At 35.8% G+C, this 18,415-nt stretch overlaps 2 protein-coding genes and 1 non-coding gene across 3 annotated transcripts in view; 2 read left to right on the top strand and 1 right to left on the bottom strand.

The window, feature by feature from the left end:
• LOC103141245 (uncharacterized) overlaps positions 1–574 on the bottom strand; it is a 3,220-nt gene extending 2,646 nt beyond the window's left edge. The window contains exons 1-2 of the transcript XR_001662698.1: positions 230–574; positions 15–35 (exon numbers count right to left, since the gene is read on the bottom strand). This is a non-coding gene — a transcript (uncharacterized LOC103141245). The remainder of the gene's footprint in view (positions 1–14; positions 36–229) is intronic.
• A 3,336-nt stretch (positions 575–3,910) lies between these two features.
• On the top strand, positions 3,911–8,165 carry LOC103141244 (kunitz-type serine protease inhibitor bitisilin-3). Its single transcript, XM_007556794.2, has 6 exons — positions 3,911–4,746; positions 5,748–5,939; positions 6,391–6,567; positions 6,657–6,701; positions 6,855–6,933; positions 7,846–8,165. Exons 1-6 carry the CDS (start codon positions 4,680–4,682, stop codon positions 7,922–7,924), a joined length of 639 nt encoding a protein of 212 aa, XP_007556856.1. The 5' UTR covers positions 3,911–4,679; the 3' UTR covers positions 7,925–8,165.
• A 1,963-nt stretch (positions 8,166–10,128) lies between these two features.
• usp3 (ubiquitin specific peptidase 3) lies at positions 10,129–18,184 on the top strand. Its single transcript, XM_007556793.2, has 15 exons — positions 10,129–10,605; positions 10,887–10,947; positions 11,922–12,059; positions 12,227–12,310; positions 12,506–12,587; positions 12,673–12,752; positions 13,269–13,382; positions 13,617–13,730; positions 13,820–13,969; positions 14,553–14,659; positions 14,993–15,073; positions 15,169–15,287; positions 15,397–15,510; positions 16,496–16,563; positions 17,065–18,184. The coding sequence occupies exons 1-15, from the start codon at positions 10,515–10,517 to the stop codon at positions 17,489–17,491; spliced, it is 1,830 nt and encodes a 609-aa protein (XP_007556855.1). The 5' UTR covers positions 10,129–10,514; the 3' UTR covers positions 17,492–18,184.
• The last annotated feature ends 231 nt before the right edge of the window (positions 18,185–18,415 follow it).

Raw genomic sequence — 18,415 nt, 5'->3', positions numbered from 1 at the left:
AAATACAGACTTACCACTATACGTCCATTCAGCACCTGAAATGGACAGAAAATAAATGAATAAAATTGTGGTTAAAAATACTTAGAAGCGGTAACTTTTAACACTGATAAATGTCAATAATAAAACGTCAATAATAAAAGCAACCATATGTCATCTCATCCGTGAAGCAGATGTATCGATGTGTACTAAGTACACTGGAAATGCTCAGTTTTTGTAGCCTAGACCTTACCGTGAAGGAAGCTGAGGGAAGTCAGCAGCAGGAGCGCGCTGGCGATGAAGCTCAAAATGCGCATCTTGACCTCCTCTCAATACACAACTCCGGGATCTTGGAGCACTCGTCTCCAAAAAGCTCTTTTATACCCATGCTGTTGACACAAACTGACGTCAGAGCATCAACAAACTCGGTGGTAAGAGTCATCTAGGGCACCGGAGGGTGACAGCCATGCAGCGGCTCCTTAAGGTCTCCACCTCATGCATGAAGTAGCGCAGCAGTAACGCTGAGCGCGGCGCTCTGTCAGGTGAAGTGTGAGCGCTCCACACTGCAGCAACCTGTTGGCGTTATTACGTCCAAGCCACATGTTTACACTCAGAGTATTAAAGTTTTTTTTTTTTATTCCAGTTTTATTACATATTTTAAACAGTGTACCGAAATGCTACTCCTTTCCACTGCAACGTTTTCTTGCAGATTATTAATTCGTTCTCCGTACAGAGAATGAGTCTGTATGAATCTATGTCGTACATGATGATGCATTCTGTGGCCAGCACTTTCCATTTTATGATAAAAAAAAATGTCTAGACTTATGGTTGTCTAGACATTTGGATAAAATGTATTAACAGTAAATGTTGGATTATTGGGACTTTTATGATGTTGGTTTTGATTCGTTAAGTCATTCAAGTGTAAAGTGACATTCAGTAATAACCCGGCTTACATTCTGCTGCAAGAAAGATCATGAAGTGTAGCTTGTTATTCTATTCTTTGAACTTTTTCACGTTTTTTTGTCTCGTTAACACATTTTAGATTGATTTTATGTCATAAATTAACATCGAAGAAGAGCATAATTGTTACGTAGAGCTGAATTAGGGTAAAAAGAAAAATAGGAAAGAATGTGGTGCAAATACCACTTGTTACAGAATCAATATTTTGGCACCTGGTGCATAGCTACAGGTCATTCACATTGGACTGAGAGGAAGTTTAGACTACTTATCAGGCACTGGAAGAGAGACCAGTTCGGCTGTTTATTCAACTGTTTATTCAAAAACAGTTTTGAATAAATTACCAATGGAGAGAAACAGTTTTGTAGTCTTTAATCCTCATATTAAACAAACACACTGAGGTGTTTTTTTTTGTTTTTTTTTTTTTAACTCAACAGCTACATAATAGTTGGAACACATTAAATGATCATTATTGTTGTATATTGCAATGATTATGTCATTTTCCTCTGTTCTTTCTTTTCTATAATCATATAAGATCTAAACCTCCCCTTGAGATTGTTTGCATCTTGATCATTATTATCTTGGACCAATGTTGGGATAAAGGTCTGCAAAAGCCTATCTTGGCAGCCAATTAGCAAAGATTAAAGGAACGGCACCTGGAATAGTAGTTAGACAACCACATACAACTGGAACTAGTGTAAAGTGTTTAGAGTAAAGTGGATTCAGGTGTTAGAATGGCCGATATTCTACACCTTAATCCAAGGGAGGATCAAAACAAGACTTGGAAACCGATAGTCGCATATGCTCGCCAACCTGACTAAGCTGCAGCTGTTTTTGGATAAATGAACAAAGACTTTAGTCTTCAGATGTGCAAAGTTTAATTCAAAAATACTTTATTGATCTCAGAGGGAATTTGAATAAGTTGGTATAGAAATATACGCCAAAGGATCGTAACTACAGCAAAAACATAATTATACAAAGTATTGAATCAGGAGGGTTTGTACAAATGCTAGCTTCAGTTTCCAAATCATTATTTATGAGACAGTTTTAAAAACCACAAATCCCTTTACACCAACTTTATAGCTATGCACTCCTTTTGCATTAGTCACATGAAATCTAAATAAAACGCTTTGCACTTGGAGGTGTTAATGCAACAAAAAGTGGAAGAAAATGAAGGGACGATAATACTTATGAATAGAATCAGATGTATGCACGTCTGATTTTTTTTTTTGTCTTTATTTGCTATTTCTCTTAATGATTTTGTGTTTTCTGAGGTTTTGATTTTGCTTGTCAAAGCCAGTTTCTGCTATCTGTTGTGCTTGTGATATATTTATCTTTTGTAATGTACTTAAATTAGATGTTGATTTGTGGACTTACTGTTGATTCAGTATCTTTGTCACCACAAAGATACTGTGTTCTTTTATCTCTTTTTATCTCTTTCCTAGCTAAAAGCCCACATCGCAACCCTGTGTAATTCTTTCTTGAAAACTGTAATAAAGCAAGGACAAGGAGCTGGAATGTACAATGTGTGTCAAACCACAAAATGGCACTAGAAGCTAACACTTCTTCAGGTCATCTAGGGTCAGATGTAGAAAGAGCACATCTCACAAAACCAAAAAAATAAAAAAATAAGAAAAAAGAAACTGTTGAGCTGTTAGCCTGTGCATTGACTCATTACTGTCCCCTTACATTCTGCAGCAGGAATAGAATTTATTTTATCTGCATATTTTATAAAAATGAGTAACAAAAGAATCAACAAATATATGCAATATGCTTTTGAATCCTATAGATCCACTCTACTGAGTGAAACAAAAAGTCAAATGGTGGTTGGTTAAAAAAAAGTAAATATACAGAGCATTTGTACTTTACAGCCTTGCCTCACACCAGACAGTACAAAGGAAAAAGCAAGATGAAGAGTCTTGTGTATTTGGCAATTGTTCTGTCAATATGTCACATCAATCACTCAGTAAACCCAGGTATGCAACTCTTCTTTTTATATATAAACTAGTTAACCCATTTCATGTAATTTTGTGGCGTTCCGCACTACTCTTTATTTAAGGACTAACCAGAACTGTTCTGGGGAGTTACTAAAAATAGTATTTACAACTGTGTATACTAAGCAGCAAATATTATTTACCCTCTCCTACTTGCGCTGAGCTCACTGATTCATTTTCTTTCACTGTAATTTTGAAAATTTTTAAACAATGAGATTATTCTGTTTGAGTCTGACTGCTACAATCTACATCTAACTGGTTTCTGTAAACAACATGTCAGTTTTGAAAAGAGAATGTTTAAGTAAACTCCCTTGGTGGAAATTGACAAAAACCAAGTGGCATACACATTTCTGGCTTTTTTTTATTATCATCATTATAAGAGGGAGTAGGTGTTTGGTACTGAGGTGGATTAAACATTGGTTGCGTTTTATTACCCCTGCAGAAACCTTTCCACACAGAAAATCTCCAGATTTCAACTATTAAGTAAGATTTTACTCAGATAAATCTAATTTGCAGTTTATTTTATCATCATGATGCAGGTCATGGAACAAACTTCACAAATGCTTTGTAGTATTATGCCAAACATGACTGCTGCAAACCCTTTCATCTACAGAGGCCAGGGAGGAAATGTGAATCGTTTTTTCAATGAGAGAGCGTGCATGAGAACCTGTTCAACAAATGCAGAGGGATCTCTACCCCAGGATTATGAGAATATTTAGTCCATATATATTGGGGGAAAATTTTGATTTACCGTGGCACAGTTCATTTTTGGAGGTGGATGTTTTTTCAGTTTATTCAGGCATGAGCAATAAAGAAAAAAACACAAAAACATTATGGACTACTGGCTCCAACTTCTCTCCTACAGGATAAGATTAGAAAAGGCAAGTGAACATGACATGTCACACAACTTTTAATATTGTAATTTATGCCAAAGGGAAGCAGAAAGTAATTGATAACTAATTCAAAAATCAATGAGGTAAACTTCTTCTAACCTTTCCTAACTCAAGTAAAAACTTGAAGAGAGACTTTATTAAATCTGCAGAATATATGAAAAAGCTGAAATAAACAGTAGTTGGTGAATATGACTACTCTTTAAAGTTTGAATGGTGTTTCTAGCTGTAAGTACGTGGAAGTACTTAGCTGTGAAAAAGTGTAATGTTTTTAGCAGAATTTTTCAGAAATTATGGGATGTTCCCCATTTGGGGCCAAGATGATCACAAAAATATTTTATGAGCCATAGGAGATGTCAGTACCAATGCTGACACACTAATAACTATACAGTATTTTGTAACTGGTACTTACTTGCTTTCTGAATTAGCCACAAAATATTGGTACCAATGTTATTTCCATCTTTGCAGTAATTAATGAACATTCAAGAGTTCTGTGTGAGTTGCCAAATTCAAAAAGTAATAAAATTCAGGATGGGTAAATCCTTTTTATTCCATGTTCATCCTGATAAATGCATAAACATCGTATTTGAGCTGACATAGCAAGGCTTCAGTTCACATTTATTGCAATATGGATCTTAGCATGTCTATCTACGCTCAAATATCACAACCTATGAACTTTTTTTTATGACAGTACCACTGTTACAGAGAGGAACTCTCTAGTGTTCCCATTAACTTCAGTTTCGATTGACAGAGTTATCATTAGGACAATACATGTCCAAAGGTCAATAATGGGCACCCACTCCCATCGTAGTTTATATCCCTCATTCACTCCAGGAAAGACAGCACAAAGACAAGCAGCAAAATGAAGACACTTCTGCTGTTAGGAATTTTTTTGTCAGCACTTCACACCAGCAACTCACAAAGACAAGGTATGGCTGTATTTTTTTTGTTTTTCTTTTTAATTTTTTTCTTAAAATGAAAGTTAATTTAAAGATAATTAGGAATACATGTCGTAGAGTTGAAGCTAGCTTTCTATAATCTAGACCAGCACATGGGCGTATGTGTTTTTGCAAGAGTATGGAACTGGTTGCTGAATTCAGTCTGATTTATGTTGTTCGCTTGAGCTGAATGAGCTAATTTCAACGACACTGTAATCTCCGAGGTACGACTTCACCTTGAGTTATTTTGGTGTGACTTGGGTGTTATTTTTCCTGAGGCAAGGGACGACTGAAACTGTAGACATGGACTAACAGGACAAAACAAGTCAGTTCAGCAAAAGTCTGTTGAGTTTACAGGTAAAAACTAAATATTACCCTTTAAACAGCTATTACTACATTATCATTGTACCTTTGTGTCATGTTCATGTTATGTCTTGAAGCTCAAATTATAGTATTTTATGATTGTTTATTTTGCTAAAAATGTTATATATATATTCTCCTGCTTGTGCTAAGCTGACCAGACGTTTTCTACCTCTGTAATTCAAAACCTTTACACACGACTCACCTTAGTTCTGCACCTGAATGTAAGCTGAGCTGAAACGAACCTTTATCTTCACTTAAAGATACAGGTTAGAGTTAGAACCTAAATTGTCTTCGTTTTCCAGAATTTAAGCATTGATTTTCATTTTGTTAAAGAGTGTCAATTACATAGGTGACCTGCCCATATTAAACTTACTTTTGTAAAAAAGAACTGCTTGAAACACACTTCTTTTCTGTGAAGCCCATAAAGAGCAACATGGCTGAAAAATATATGACACTTTTTATTGCTGCTGTAAAACAGGGAGTGGGTCTCTGGTGATCATGCTAGTTAAACATTAGTTATAGATTTACAAAAATGTTTGTTTAAGCATGCATTATTCTGAACAAAAAAGAGAACTTGACTGTTTTGAAAATAAAAGTATCCTTAAACTTATCTTTTTGTCATTCAACAGAATTCTGCAATCTGCCCCAGGATCCAGGTCAAGGCTCAACTTTCACGTTTTCTGTGTATTACAAACCTGAAGAAGACAAGTGCTTGCCTTTCTTCTACCAAGGCGAGGGAGGAAACGCCAACCGTTTCCGAAGTGAAAGACAGTGCATGAGAAACTGTTCATTCAATTTTGAGAAGTTGTACCCAACAGACGGTAAGAAGATTATTTTTTTTATAAGCAAAATAAAAATTACCTGATTTAAAAGTTCATTTTATTTTCACCACTTCTCAGCTGTAAATATGAATCATGGCAAATATAACTGCTGAACATCCTTCATGCCGTTGGTGGACTTTGGAGTTAGAACTCACTGATAACAGTTTAATGGCCTAAAGAACCATGACAAAACAACTAAGCCTTTTTGAATGGGAAAGACAAAAGAAATGCTCCTCAACAATATTCCACATAGGATAACATATTTTTTTCTGTTAACAGAAAGGATTTGGGGAGTTTTTTTTAAATGTAATGCCAGGAGGCCACTGTTCTCTACAATTTGTAGCAATTATGCGCCACCAAGTGGTGAAAATCTAAGACAGACAGACAGACAGACAGACTGACTGACCGATTGACTGATTATCTTGAAATTAATTGTATCTTCTGTTAACAGAAACTGAAGCTTGTCACTTTAAATATGCGCCTGGAGGGTGTAACAGTAAACGCCTCAGATACTACTACGATGCCATTCATGACAAATGCAAAACATTCTTTTGGACTGGATGTTTTGGAAATGGAAACAGATTCTTTGACTTAGAGAGCTGCAATAGGACCTGCGTTGGCATTCATGGTGAGCTAATAACTATCTCAAGTTGTGTACTTGTTTTTTTGTTTTTTTTTAATTTTTAACATGTTAATGTTGATCCATCTGGTTTTTAGATGAAGGGGATGAGGCTGAGGAGGATGAACCGGACACTCCTATTAGTAAGTGGAGACGGGGACAAATGTCTTCAGTGACTGAATAAATGCTTGTTTGCCTTTATTGAAATTCTTATTGGTTGCCAAGTTGGAGATTCTACCAATATTTTCAATAATTTACAATTTACACACTAGTTTAACAGCTGCCTTTTCCAACAGCCATCATCTTTGCGGTTCTGCTTTCCATTGTCATTTTTGCTGTCTTGTTAACTGTGATTCTCCTCGTAGTGAAGTCAAAGTAAGTCTGCTTTTTGTTCTTCTCTTTCATATTCTGTCAAGTATTTTAACTCAACAGTATGTGTTTTAATGGTATTTTTTCTGATGGACTGATGAAAAGTAGAGCATACTTGAGAATTGAAAGTAAAATAATACCTATTTTCAAATGATTTTTTTTACAAAACAAATCTGAAAAGTTTTCTAAAACTCTCTTTGCAGCAAATTGCCCAAAGAAGTCCTCATGATTAGTCAATGTGAATCCACTTGAGTTTATTTAACATAAGGATAAACACAGCTTCTTGACCTGTAAAGATCAAGAAGCACACCTTGTGTTGTGGGAAAACAAAATTGCACATTCCCCCTGACTTAGCATCCCCACTTTGATGCATAGTGGTGGCAGTATCATGGTGTGGAAATATATTTGTTGGGGAGAAGGAACATGTTTAGACCTGATGGGGAGAAGGATGGATTTAAATATACACCAGTCCTGCAAAAAACTTGAGATGGAAGTGGAGGTCTACTGTGCAGTAAGGGGAAAACCTTAATACATGGTACAGCCATAGAACACGAATGGCCTAAATCTGAGAATCTGCAGCAATAATTGAAAATTCTTGCATATGGACTCTGTCTAATTTTGACTGAGCTTGAGCTATTTTGCATAGAGGACTGGGTAAAAATATTAATCTCTGCAGAAAGGATTGATTCAGAACGCTTATTCAAAGGGGGCTGGATACGCATACCATGCTTTTGTTGCATTTATATATATAAATATAATAAATAAAACATCATATGTCATTTTTCTTTCTTTTCACAATGATTTGCTTCTGTTACTAATTTAGAAAATTTTTACAAAATATATTAATGTTTGTGGTATGAAAAAATGTGAAAAAGTCAATTTTTTGCATGTATTTCATGATTTATTGCACTTTTGTAGGAAAAAACACCAAAAGAAGAAAGCCAAGGAGTCCCAGGCTGACGCACCACTTCAGGGGAGTGGGATAGAAATGACATAGGAAGGCTCCTTTTCTCCAAAAAACTGTTTGTTTTTTTTTCACCTGGTTGCCATTAAGAACTAAGTTTTGTGTCCTAAAACCAAATGCATATTTTTTTCTGTCCCTGAGAACTACACTCTAAATTCCATTTTAAAAGAAGCAGATATTTTCTTTTAATTAGAGTTGTTTAATTTAGGTTACATGCTAAGAGATTATTATTATTTTTTTACTTTTCATAGATGTAACCAATGTTTTCAACTTTTGAAGCAAGACATTTAAAATGCAATCAAATTAAAATATTTGTAAGTTTAAGATGATAAGTAAATAATCAAAAATCAGGTGCATATTCAAAAAAATCATGTTCTTTGAAACCTCACTTTTTAAGATATCTTGCGTTTTTTTTGTTTGTCTATAATAAAGCCCTTTTGCAGTTAACAACTGTGAAACATAGAAATAAAAGCAACCCTATAGATAAGGACAACATTCTCTAAAATATTACTTTTTTGCGCATATGTTGGCAGTTGTTTGGATATAAAAATGCATTGTGATTTTGCAGAATGTGCTGTATGTTCTACCAAATGTCTGGATGAGAACCCAGCTTAGCTCTCCATTTCGAAGTCTATAGCTGTGAACATTCAACAGATGTCATTATTATTATTTTTTTAAAATCAATATTCTGTTTTATTTACCAAAATCCATTCTGGATATTTTTCAGTGCTTTATTTACTGTTTACATTGCAGTGGGGCTTAATAAGGTAAAGTTTTAAAAGTTTTAATCTTCAATAAATTTAGTTTTTATGTTTGTGTTTTTATCAGTTTCCTCAGCATTATTGTTGGAAATCTTTTTTTGTGACTATTAAAATACAAAGCAACAAAGTTTTGCAACACACTACATTATGACCACAAGGAAGGTAAATGTTATCATGAATCTTTTTGGTGTAATGTTCTGAATTGTTCATTCTAAAATTGGGAACTTGCTTAGACAGTTTTTCATCACTCAATCTAGTTTATTATGAACATTTTCAAACTTTATGTTGATCAGGGGGAGCACATTCAGGAATAAAAGCTTTTTAGGATGAAAACTACTTTATTAGGGTTGAGATTGTATTGGAGCTGTAGAACATAATAGAAACTTTATTGAGTCAGTTTATAACATCAGGTTTTGACTCACCAGCTTATAGGCTGCTGGAGCCATATGGCCTTAAACAGTCAGAATTGAAACCAAATATTTACAAATAAAAAGATACATACATTTTGTTTTCTCACTGTTTGAACTTAAATCAGACCAAATGTCTATTGTTTTAGGTTCGTTACTAAAATTATTTCTATTTGTTAAATGTCAGGAAAACTTAGCAAGAACATTTTTAAGACATGTTTTGCGCCACTTTCTTTGAATTCAGACGTTTACATACATTTGGTCAGTGTCAGGGATATTTGTCTTTTTAACTCTATCATTTGGGTCAAACCTTTCCGGCTTCCTTCCAGAAACCCTCTGATAGGTCAGTTTTTGAGTTTAGCTCTGATTGGTTGTTTCTGGCTCAGGAGCACTGTACAGTATCTCTGCAGACCACTGGAGGGACCCAGAGGAGGTTGATTTATTTTTATTTTTTTCACGTTATCGCTCTGCGCTTCCGTACTCTCTCTGCTGTGGTATACTGGCAGTTTTAACAAATATGTAAAAAAAAAAAAAAAAACTGCAACAACAACACATTTTTATATAAGTTACTTGTGACATTAAATGACATCACATTTATCCGCTGCTTTTCAGTACCATTAAAAACGCATTACAATGAAATCAGTTATTCCCATTCATGCACACATTCACATTCTAATGATGGTAAGCTGCTGGATTGTAGCCACAGCTCTGGGGTAGTGTGACAAAAGCAAGGCTTTATTGTGCTATTGGCCCTTCTAACCACTACTACCCAGTGTAACTTTGAGGAGTGTTTCGACAAATAAGAACATAAGTTAGAAAAAAAATCACTATGGATTTTCAAAAACATTATAAAGCGAAGGTTCGATTATATGTCACAAGGGCTGCCATATGTTGTTGGAAAGGAAGTTTTTACGAAAACTAGCTAAATTTAATTTAAATATAGAACTTGAAAAGGTAAGAAATCATGCATTAAAAAGAAATAGTGCTACCTCACATACGATGAGACTGCCTACACACCCATTTCTATCTTTTATGCACAAGGACGGAAGCGCTAAAGCGCTTTTCTCTGAGGCTTTTCATCTTTGTGACGAAAACCAGCGAGAGCCGGTGGAATGTACGTCACTTCCTTGAGTTATATCCATTTGTTTGTGGCCAGCAGTTACCTACTGCGTAAACACCAAAGATATCGTTACTGTTTTACCTTACAATATGTGTGGGTAGAAACTACCGAGGGTTGATTTTATTTGAACTCTTAGTCTGAAAAGTGAAAGCTCTTTTAGTTACCTAACGCGTTGGCGTTAGCGAAGACAGGAAAACGTGTACTCGCTAGCTGCTTTAGGTTAATTGGCTAACTATTGTTAGCTGGCCGGATACAATTGGTATTGTTGAGGGTTTTTTGTAGAGTCCTTGTCTTGGTACTGCTGGTGTTGTTCTGTCCATAGAGTTGTGGAGCTGATGGAGTGCCCTCATCTCAGCTCTAACGTAAGCTGTACCACCGACTCCCCCAGGTTCCCTAACGGTACACCGTCCTCCTGGTGCTGTAATGGTAAGAGCGGCATTTGTCTCAGTTCCGTTTCTAAAACTAAACTAATGTGAAGGTAGTTCAGTTGGAGCAGTCTGGGGTACATTTTTTTTTAAAACCTTATCCCCAAGTCAGACTTCTCATGAAATCGTATCTGTGTCAGTTTGCTAGCCACTCTGTAGCTACAAGTAAACAGCCACAAGGGCAAATCACAATTCAGTTGTTATAGTAATAGTAAAAAAAAAAAAAAAAATGGTTCAATCGAACGCACCATTTTGCTTCATTATGTTATGTTTTATGTTTAGTTTGCAGGTCGAATAAAAGTCCATGGATTTGCCTTACCTGTCTGATGGTTCACTGTGGGCGGTAAGTAGCTGAGTTTTGCTATTAACAAGAAACCACAACTAAATTATCATTTAGTTTTCTCTTGTGATACTAATAATAATGCATTTTTTATTAAGCTCTTTACATTTGAAACGAATCTCTGGTACATAAAAGAGGAAACAATGATAAAGCAAAAATAGATTACAGGACATAGGTCAAACTGTCTAAGCAAGGAAGGCCTGTCTACAGTGGAAGGACAGTCTGACATAATTATCTTTAACTTGCTCAAGTTAAGGTAGATATAAGTTTATCAGGTAAGTGAGTTTTTTTTTAACCAGGTAGGTCTTGAATATGTTATGGACTTGAAGCTACCTAGTTAAAAACTGTTTAAATTAGGCCTGTATTTGACATAAACCAATTCTTGCCATTTGTTCCAGTAATATTTAGAATTTAGACAAAATGGAAGTATTGATTAAAGATATTTAATACTGTAAGTTTTACTATTATTATATGAAAGAAAAAAAAAACTCTTGTCAGCCTTGGATAGTTTTAACCATTGCATTATTTATTCACAACTACATAAATCTGGACTTTTCTGCTTAGTCTGTTGGATAATGGATGGATACATCACTTTTTTTTCCCCAACATTGTTAAGATACAGCTTGGATGTAACGTGTTTACATTCTTTATACATTGATGTCGTGATTCATACAAAATTTGGAAACCTGTCCCACTCAACTTACTATGAAGTGTAGAACGGGAAAACATGAGACATGTGTTCCGTGATTACATATAGTTGAATTATTAAACTTCAATTAAAAATTATGCATTTTGGATAGAGGGCATAGTCCTTAATTTGCATAGTCTGATTGCATAATTAAACAGAATATTCCTGTGTTGTACAAGTCAAGATATGAAAATCAGAATTCCTGATTCTTCTTTTTTTTTTATTCTTAATATATTTTTCTGGTAATTATTGATGTTTTTACATTATTAAATTACCAATTCTTATATAGATATGTAAATGGGCATGCCAAGAAACACTTTGAAGAGAACCAAGGCCCCAGCATTTGTCAAAGGAAGGGGGAAAAACAGGAGAAAGATAAAACCTATCATTCTGTCTGCATGGACTGCAGCAACTTCAGTGTATTTTGGTGAGTTTTCCCAAGAACAAATGCAGTTTTGCTACATTTCCTTATAACTCAAACATTTAACTTTCCTTTTTTTGTGGATGCACTTAAGCTTTAATGTGTGACACTGCAGATATTTCTTAGAAATTGTTGTTTTAAATGTGTGTGTTGTAACTGTTTATTTCATGTAGTTACAGATGTGATGACTTTGTTGTCAATGACACCAAACTTGGGCATACACAGAAGGTGAGAGAACATCTCCAGAGTTTAGAAAAGTAAGTAAAAATATTCACTAATAGAGCCTTAAAGTGCATTTGATTGATTATTTATTCTGTCATCTCTGCAGTTCCTAAAATATTTGACCAAAACAATTTGCCTCAAAGATTATGTGAAATTTTAATGGTATTTGACTTTCAAACAATTTCTCACATATGTTGTAAATTAAAAAAAAAACCTCATCCTTTTTTCAGTTCATTGCTTTTGGGAGACAGACAGAGGAAGAGGAAACTTCTAGAAAGCTCAGCTGCAGATGGAAAGCTGTTAAAAGACAATGTAAGTATTATTCCACTTTAAGAATAATCTAGATTGGCTTTCCATAAGATTTGACAGATTTAATCCTCAGCTTCCCCTCTTTCAGGACGGGGTGGCTGTGGGTGCCACTGGTCTTCGAAATTTGGGCAACACATGCTTCATGAACGCCATCCTGCAGTCGCTCAGGTAAGGCTTTGCTCTGAGGGACGAGGGTGGCCCACTGGATTTACAGCACAAAATCAGTAGTTCTTCCCCAGTGGAGCCAGGGCCCCAGGACCAGTCAGCCTTTATTAATACAGTCTGTTGCACATTGGAGGATATTACAGAGGCTGCCTAGAAACAAGAAGCAGTCAAGGCCAGGTTTCTCTACTTATACATCTTTGTATCATGCAGCAGGATTATCTAATAGTATCAAAACATGTTATATAAAAATACTATTTGATATTTATTTTCTAATATTTGAATCTGTTTAATATTTTAATTTTTTTTGTAAACTCCTGTTTATATTCCGTAGCATTCCCCTTCAATTTAATTGAGAATTAGTGAGATGAATAAAATTCTCCAGCTCTGATTCTATTGCATCTTACTATGTGACTGCAGAGTAAAGTTGAAGCTGAGATTCCTGGCATATTTTTTTGGATGTTGTCTGCTTCCACGTGTCACCTCAGTTTCTATTTTGACAAAATGTTCTTCTTTTGACAGCAACATCGAGCAGTTCAGCTGTTATTTCAAGGAGCTGCCTGCTGTTGCCCTGCGCAGCGGTAAGACGGCAGGAAGGAGGATGTACCACACCCGCAGCCAAGGGAACAACAGTGTGTAAGGTCCTCTTCTGCAGGAAGGAGAATTCATGGGCATAAATCTCCCATTCATTTCGAAGTGTCATATTGTAGCCAAATTATTTGTTGCCAGTTATGTAAAACCAATCACGAGGTATTTTGAGGAGCACAAAAATAAATCTCACAGGGGAATATGTCAGATTATCTGAAGTAAGCTTTAAGAAGAAGAGTATTAGATTGCAGCGTTGTAAAACAGTTGTTTTCTGTTAAACAGTTCCTTGGTGGAGGAGTTCAGGAAAACTCTTTGTTCCCTATGGCAAGGAAGCCAGACCGCCTTTAGTCCAGACTCCTTATTTTATGCCATATGGAAAATCATGCCCAGTTTCAGGTAAAAAAAAAATGCTGCTAAATTTGTTTCTTCCTTTGCAATGAATGTTTATACACAGCTGTAATAGAAGACTGTGTGTGTTTATACAGGGGCTATCAGCAGCAGGATGCTCATGAATTCATGCGCTACCTGTTAGACCACCTCCACAGGGAGCTCCAGTACAGCCGTAACGGGGCATCTTACCCTGTCTCGCCTCAGGACGGAGTCAGACTCTCCACCACAGACAGTAAATGCTGCATGTGAGTCTGTTTGAGTTTTGGTTTTGTTTTTTTCTTTATTTATGTTTGTGGTGCTGAAAGTATGAGATTCTCAAGGTATTGCCTGATCATGAGGAAAAGCCATGGTATAAAAAAAGTACAATGTGATCTAATTATGTTTATTGAAAATAGAAATACATATATATCTTCTGCAAACATATGAAAACATATTTATAATTATTATGCCAGCATTTTCGTTGGCATCTCATCAAAATGGAATTTACTATTTAAACCTCCACGTATCTTAGTACTGAAGTGTTTCATACTGTTGTGCAGTAAAATTCCTAACCGCAAAGCGGCAGCTTTCACGCAGTCATGTTTTTAGCACCCATTAAATGGCCTTGAATTTTTTTTTTTATTACTTTGATAACTGTTTTTTTTTTTTTATGATCAATTTTATAGCTTTTTAGATCATTCATTGGGTCATAATTGTTGCTTGTAATATGCATCTTAATATGTCAAAAAGACTCATTTGTAAAATCTGGCTTTCTTTATTTCTTCCCAAATGCGACAGTCTCCCTTTTTATTAACTACTTTCAATGTCTTCCTGTCTGATTCTGTGTAGAAATGGGACTTCCAGTGTTGTCACGTCTGTTTTTGGTGGTATACTTCAGAACGAAGTTAACTGCCTGATATGTGGAACAGAATCTCGAAAGTTTGATCCATTTCTTGGTAAGTCGAGTTTTTTTCCACCTCCAGATTGCTTTTTTTTTTTTTGGAAAAGAACAAATAACACTATTGTCTATGTTTTTGTCTCTTCATATGGCATCAATGAAGGCATGATAAAACTTTTATCCATCCAACTAAGTATTCTTTTCTTCACCATTTCTTGGTAAGTCGAGTTTTTTTCCAAACACCTCCAGATTTTTTTTTTTTTTTTTTGGAAAAGAACAAATAACACTATTGTCTATGTTTTTGTCTCTTCATATGGCATCAATGAAGGCATGATAAAACTTTTATCCATCCAACTAAGTATTCTTTTCTTCACCATTCTTGTTGTTTCAGATCTTTCTTTGGACATTCCTAGTCAGTTTAGACAAAAGAGGAGTAAGGACCAGGAGCCAGGGCCTATATGCACTTTACGTGGTAAGTCTAATACTGTTGAAGATAAACAGTTTTGTTGACCATTCTTTTTTTATGTTATCTTTAAAACAGGTTCGTATTTGTTTAATGTGTTGTAGACTGCTTGCGTAGCTTCACTGACCTGGAAGAACTTGATGAAACAGAACTATATTATTGCCACAAGTGTAAAAAACGACAGAAATCAACCAAGAAGTTCTGGATCCAGAAGCTGCCAAAGGTGTGAGGGAGACATATGTATTTATGACTTAATGACTCTTTTATTTATTTTATTCTCGTTCTTTGAGGCTTAAGAGGCATAAAAGTTTTGTTTTGGTTTGGAAATGTAGGTCTTGTGCCTGCACCTCAAACGGTTCCACTGGACTGCCTTTCTGAGAAACAAGGTGGACACTTATGTGGAGTTTCCGCTGAAGGGCCTGGACATGAGGGGCTTCTTACTTGAGGTGAGCTGGAAACATCTTAATAGCCATTATTACTTAAAGTAGTTTTATATCATTTTAATATCTGGAAAGTTTTTTTTGTTTTTTTTTTACTAAGAAATAATAAAAAAAAATACAAGCTAGCCTAGCCCCTTAGGTCTAGTGAAAGAAACATTTGTTGTGGCAACATACAGTCATTTAGGAACAGTTTCATGCTCCCAACTTTGTAGGAACAGTCTGAGAATATCCCCTTCCTATGACTGTGCACCAGTACACAATAGACATGCATGCATGAGTGAGCTTGGTGTAGAAGAATATGAGATTCCTGACCTCAGCTTGATAAAACAGCAACTCTTGGTTCTAATTCTAGCAAAACACTCTGAGCAAGACTTTCTCATCCAACATCAATGTCTGACCTCACAAATGCACTGTTGGAAGAATGTTAAAAAATGTCCATGAAACGCACTTCCTAAACAATATGGAAAGCCTTCCCAGAAGAGCTGAATGTTGGATCTCATTCAAGTTTTATTTTTGATGGTAGATGAGTGAATACTGTATAGTGGTTAAGTAAAAAGTCACATTTGTGAGTAAATTTGGTATTTCAGCTCTTAACAGTTTATTTCATGAGGAAAAGCTCATGAAAGTCTCTTCCTTTTCAGCTCCCCCTACATCACAGAAACAGTAGGTTCACCCTACCTGTTACAAATTTAAGCCTGTCATTGCATACATTGCATCCTGTATTTATATTTGCAAAATCCCTCAGTATTTGTCTCAAGTTTTAAGAACCAAACATGCATACTCTAGTTTAGATCGTAAGCTGTAAATTATTCCATTAGTCGTTCGGCAAGAGCATTCTGGTGCAAATCTTTGCGTGTAATGGGATCTTGTGCACAACAAACCTGAAGTGTAAAAGCACCTTCTTAAGATGTGATTTTCCAAACATGTTGCTCTTGAAAAAAAAAAAAAAAAAGACATTTCCATGATTGAAATCTTCTGTTTCCCTCTGCAGCCAGAGAACACATTACCAGGGAGTTGTTTGTATGACCTTGCTGCTGTCGTTGTGCACCATGGATCTGGGTGAGTCAAGGTCTTGCATCATTCAGGCTTTACTGCCATGGTTTACGCAAGTCATTTTGTTTAAGATATATTTGGAAAAAAGTATAATGATATTCATTGTTTCTGGCCTTATGTCTACTTACAACGTACTCATTTCAAAGGCGTTTGTAGAACGTTTATGTTGCAGCAGCCTAATAAACTTGACAGGTTGCAGGGCTTTTCAGCTGCAAAAGTGAATCCTCTGCACGAAAGCCTCATTTAACCAAAGATTTTAATCACTGAATTCTAAAGCAACAAGTTTTATGCACAGCTGCAGTTTAAAACAGAAAAGGCATTACAGAGTCCTTGAAAGTACATTCAGATAATTGTTGCTATGCCATATATGGCCACTAAGTGGCAGTGTTGTGCCACTGCCGTACGTTCAGGTTGACTGTGTTCCTGTTTGCTCCACCAGCAATAGATGAATCTGTAAAAATTCAGAAGGTAAAACGTGATTGTGTGTGTGTGTGTGTGTGATCACAGGGTTGGATCAGGGCATTATACAGCATATGGCAGCCACGAGGGCCACTGGTACCACTTCAATGACAGCACAGTGACTCTGACCAATGAGGACACAGTGAAGAAAGCCAAGGCCTACATCCTCTTTTACGTTGAGAGGACTGTTCAAGAGGCTTTAGACACTGACAGCACTGCCACAACTCAGCCCGGCGTGGACACGGCAGCCACGGACTGCGTTTCGACAGAAACAGTTTCTCAGGACGAGGTTGTGGCAGACGCACAGACGTGTTTGGCGGACGGTGCAGCCACACAAGCAAACATCCCGGATGAGAAAGCTGAAGAAGATGCGAGCATAGACATGGCTCCATTAAAAGAGGCAAATATGGCGTCGCAGGAGGCTGCAGCAGACAGAGATACCTCAGAGGAAGCTCTCCAAACTGCCGCACCGTGATTCAGTCACAATTCACTGCCTCACATTAGCTTTCCTTCATTTTGGTTTCACCTCAGATGTGTCACAGTGCTTGATTTATTATTGTAGTAGTTTATTGTCCTATTCATTTTATGTGTTTCTTGAGTTGTTTGAAATAATCATGTTTGACTTGCTGCTCTTTTTTTGTATTTTTTTAATTGTTTTTTTGCTTCTTTTTTTCTTTGTAATTTTGTTAGACATTTGTGTATGTAATAGATTCCAAAGGTTATTGTTTATAATAATGAAGTACAGCTGGAGCCTTGGGAAACCTCAGGTGATCCGAAGGTCAGTAGATGGAGACTGTATCACCACAGAGTCATTGTGAATATATTACTGTTCTGTTATTTTCTTTAAATTTAAATTTTTTGTTTTTTATTTTCCAACATTTTAAAATGTGTAGCTCTCTTTTCCAGTTTTTAGTGGATATTTAGTGTTTATTCTGCAATGTCTTTGAATTTCACAGTTTATTTGAGCTTTTAATTTGTATTTCCTTTTTTTACCACCAAACATAAAAAAGATATGATCATTTTGTTTTGTCTATGTTGGTGGTGGATTATCATTTAACGTTTGTTTCCCTAAATGATCAGTCACGGGACCTAATGAAATTCACAGTTGAGTATGTATCAGCTATTGCTGCCATGACTGAATGCAATGAAAACTCTTTCATTCATACAATATGTTGTGATGTTTTTCCTTAGATCTGAACTCTATTTCTCTTCTCATATAAATCTACATTTTAAAGACAGATATTCAAATACATTTTATGAGCATCTTAATTGGAAAATCATTGAAAATTGAATGTATTTCAGTAACTCAAAAAAGTAAAATTGCATATAGCTTTATTACACAGTGATATATATTCTATTTACCGTATTTTCCGCACTATAAGGCGCACCTTCAATGAAT

The sequence above is a fragment of the Poecilia formosa genome, unplaced genomic scaffold, assembly GCF_000485575.1.
Source record: "Poecilia formosa unplaced genomic scaffold, Poecilia_formosa-5.1.2 Scaffold81, whole genome shotgun sequence".
Taxonomy (NCBI): Eukaryota; Metazoa; Chordata; class Actinopteri; order Cyprinodontiformes; family Poeciliidae; genus Poecilia; species Poecilia formosa.
Note: the sequence above shows the minus strand (reverse complement) of the source record. Positions and strands in the feature narration are given on the sequence as shown.

Bases quoted from the DNA above. Each gene is read 5' to 3' on its own strand.
- LOC103141244 (XM_007556794.2), top strand. From the start codon at position 4,680: ATGAAGACACTTCTGCTGTTAGGAATTTTTTTGTCAGCACTTCACACC. The intron at 6,568-6,656 runs GTGAGCTAATAA...TCTGGTTTTTAG, and splicing joins GACCTGCGTTGGCATTCATG to ATGAAGGGGATGAGGCTGAG. The intron at 6,702-6,854 runs GTAAGTGGAGAC...CTTTTCCAACAG, and splicing joins TGAACCGGACACTCCTATTA to CCATCATCTTTGCGGTTCTG.
- usp3 (XM_007556793.2), top strand. From the start codon at position 10,515: ATGGAGTGCCCTCATCTCAGCTCTAACGTAAGCTGTACCACCGACTCC. The intron at 14,660-14,992 runs GTAAGTCGAGTT...TTGTTGTTTCAG, and splicing joins AAAGTTTGATCCATTTCTTG to ATCTTTCTTTGGACATTCCT. The intron at 16,564-17,064 runs GTGAGTCAAGGT...GTGTGATCACAG, and splicing joins GTTGTGCACCATGGATCTGG to GGTTGGATCAGGGCATTATA.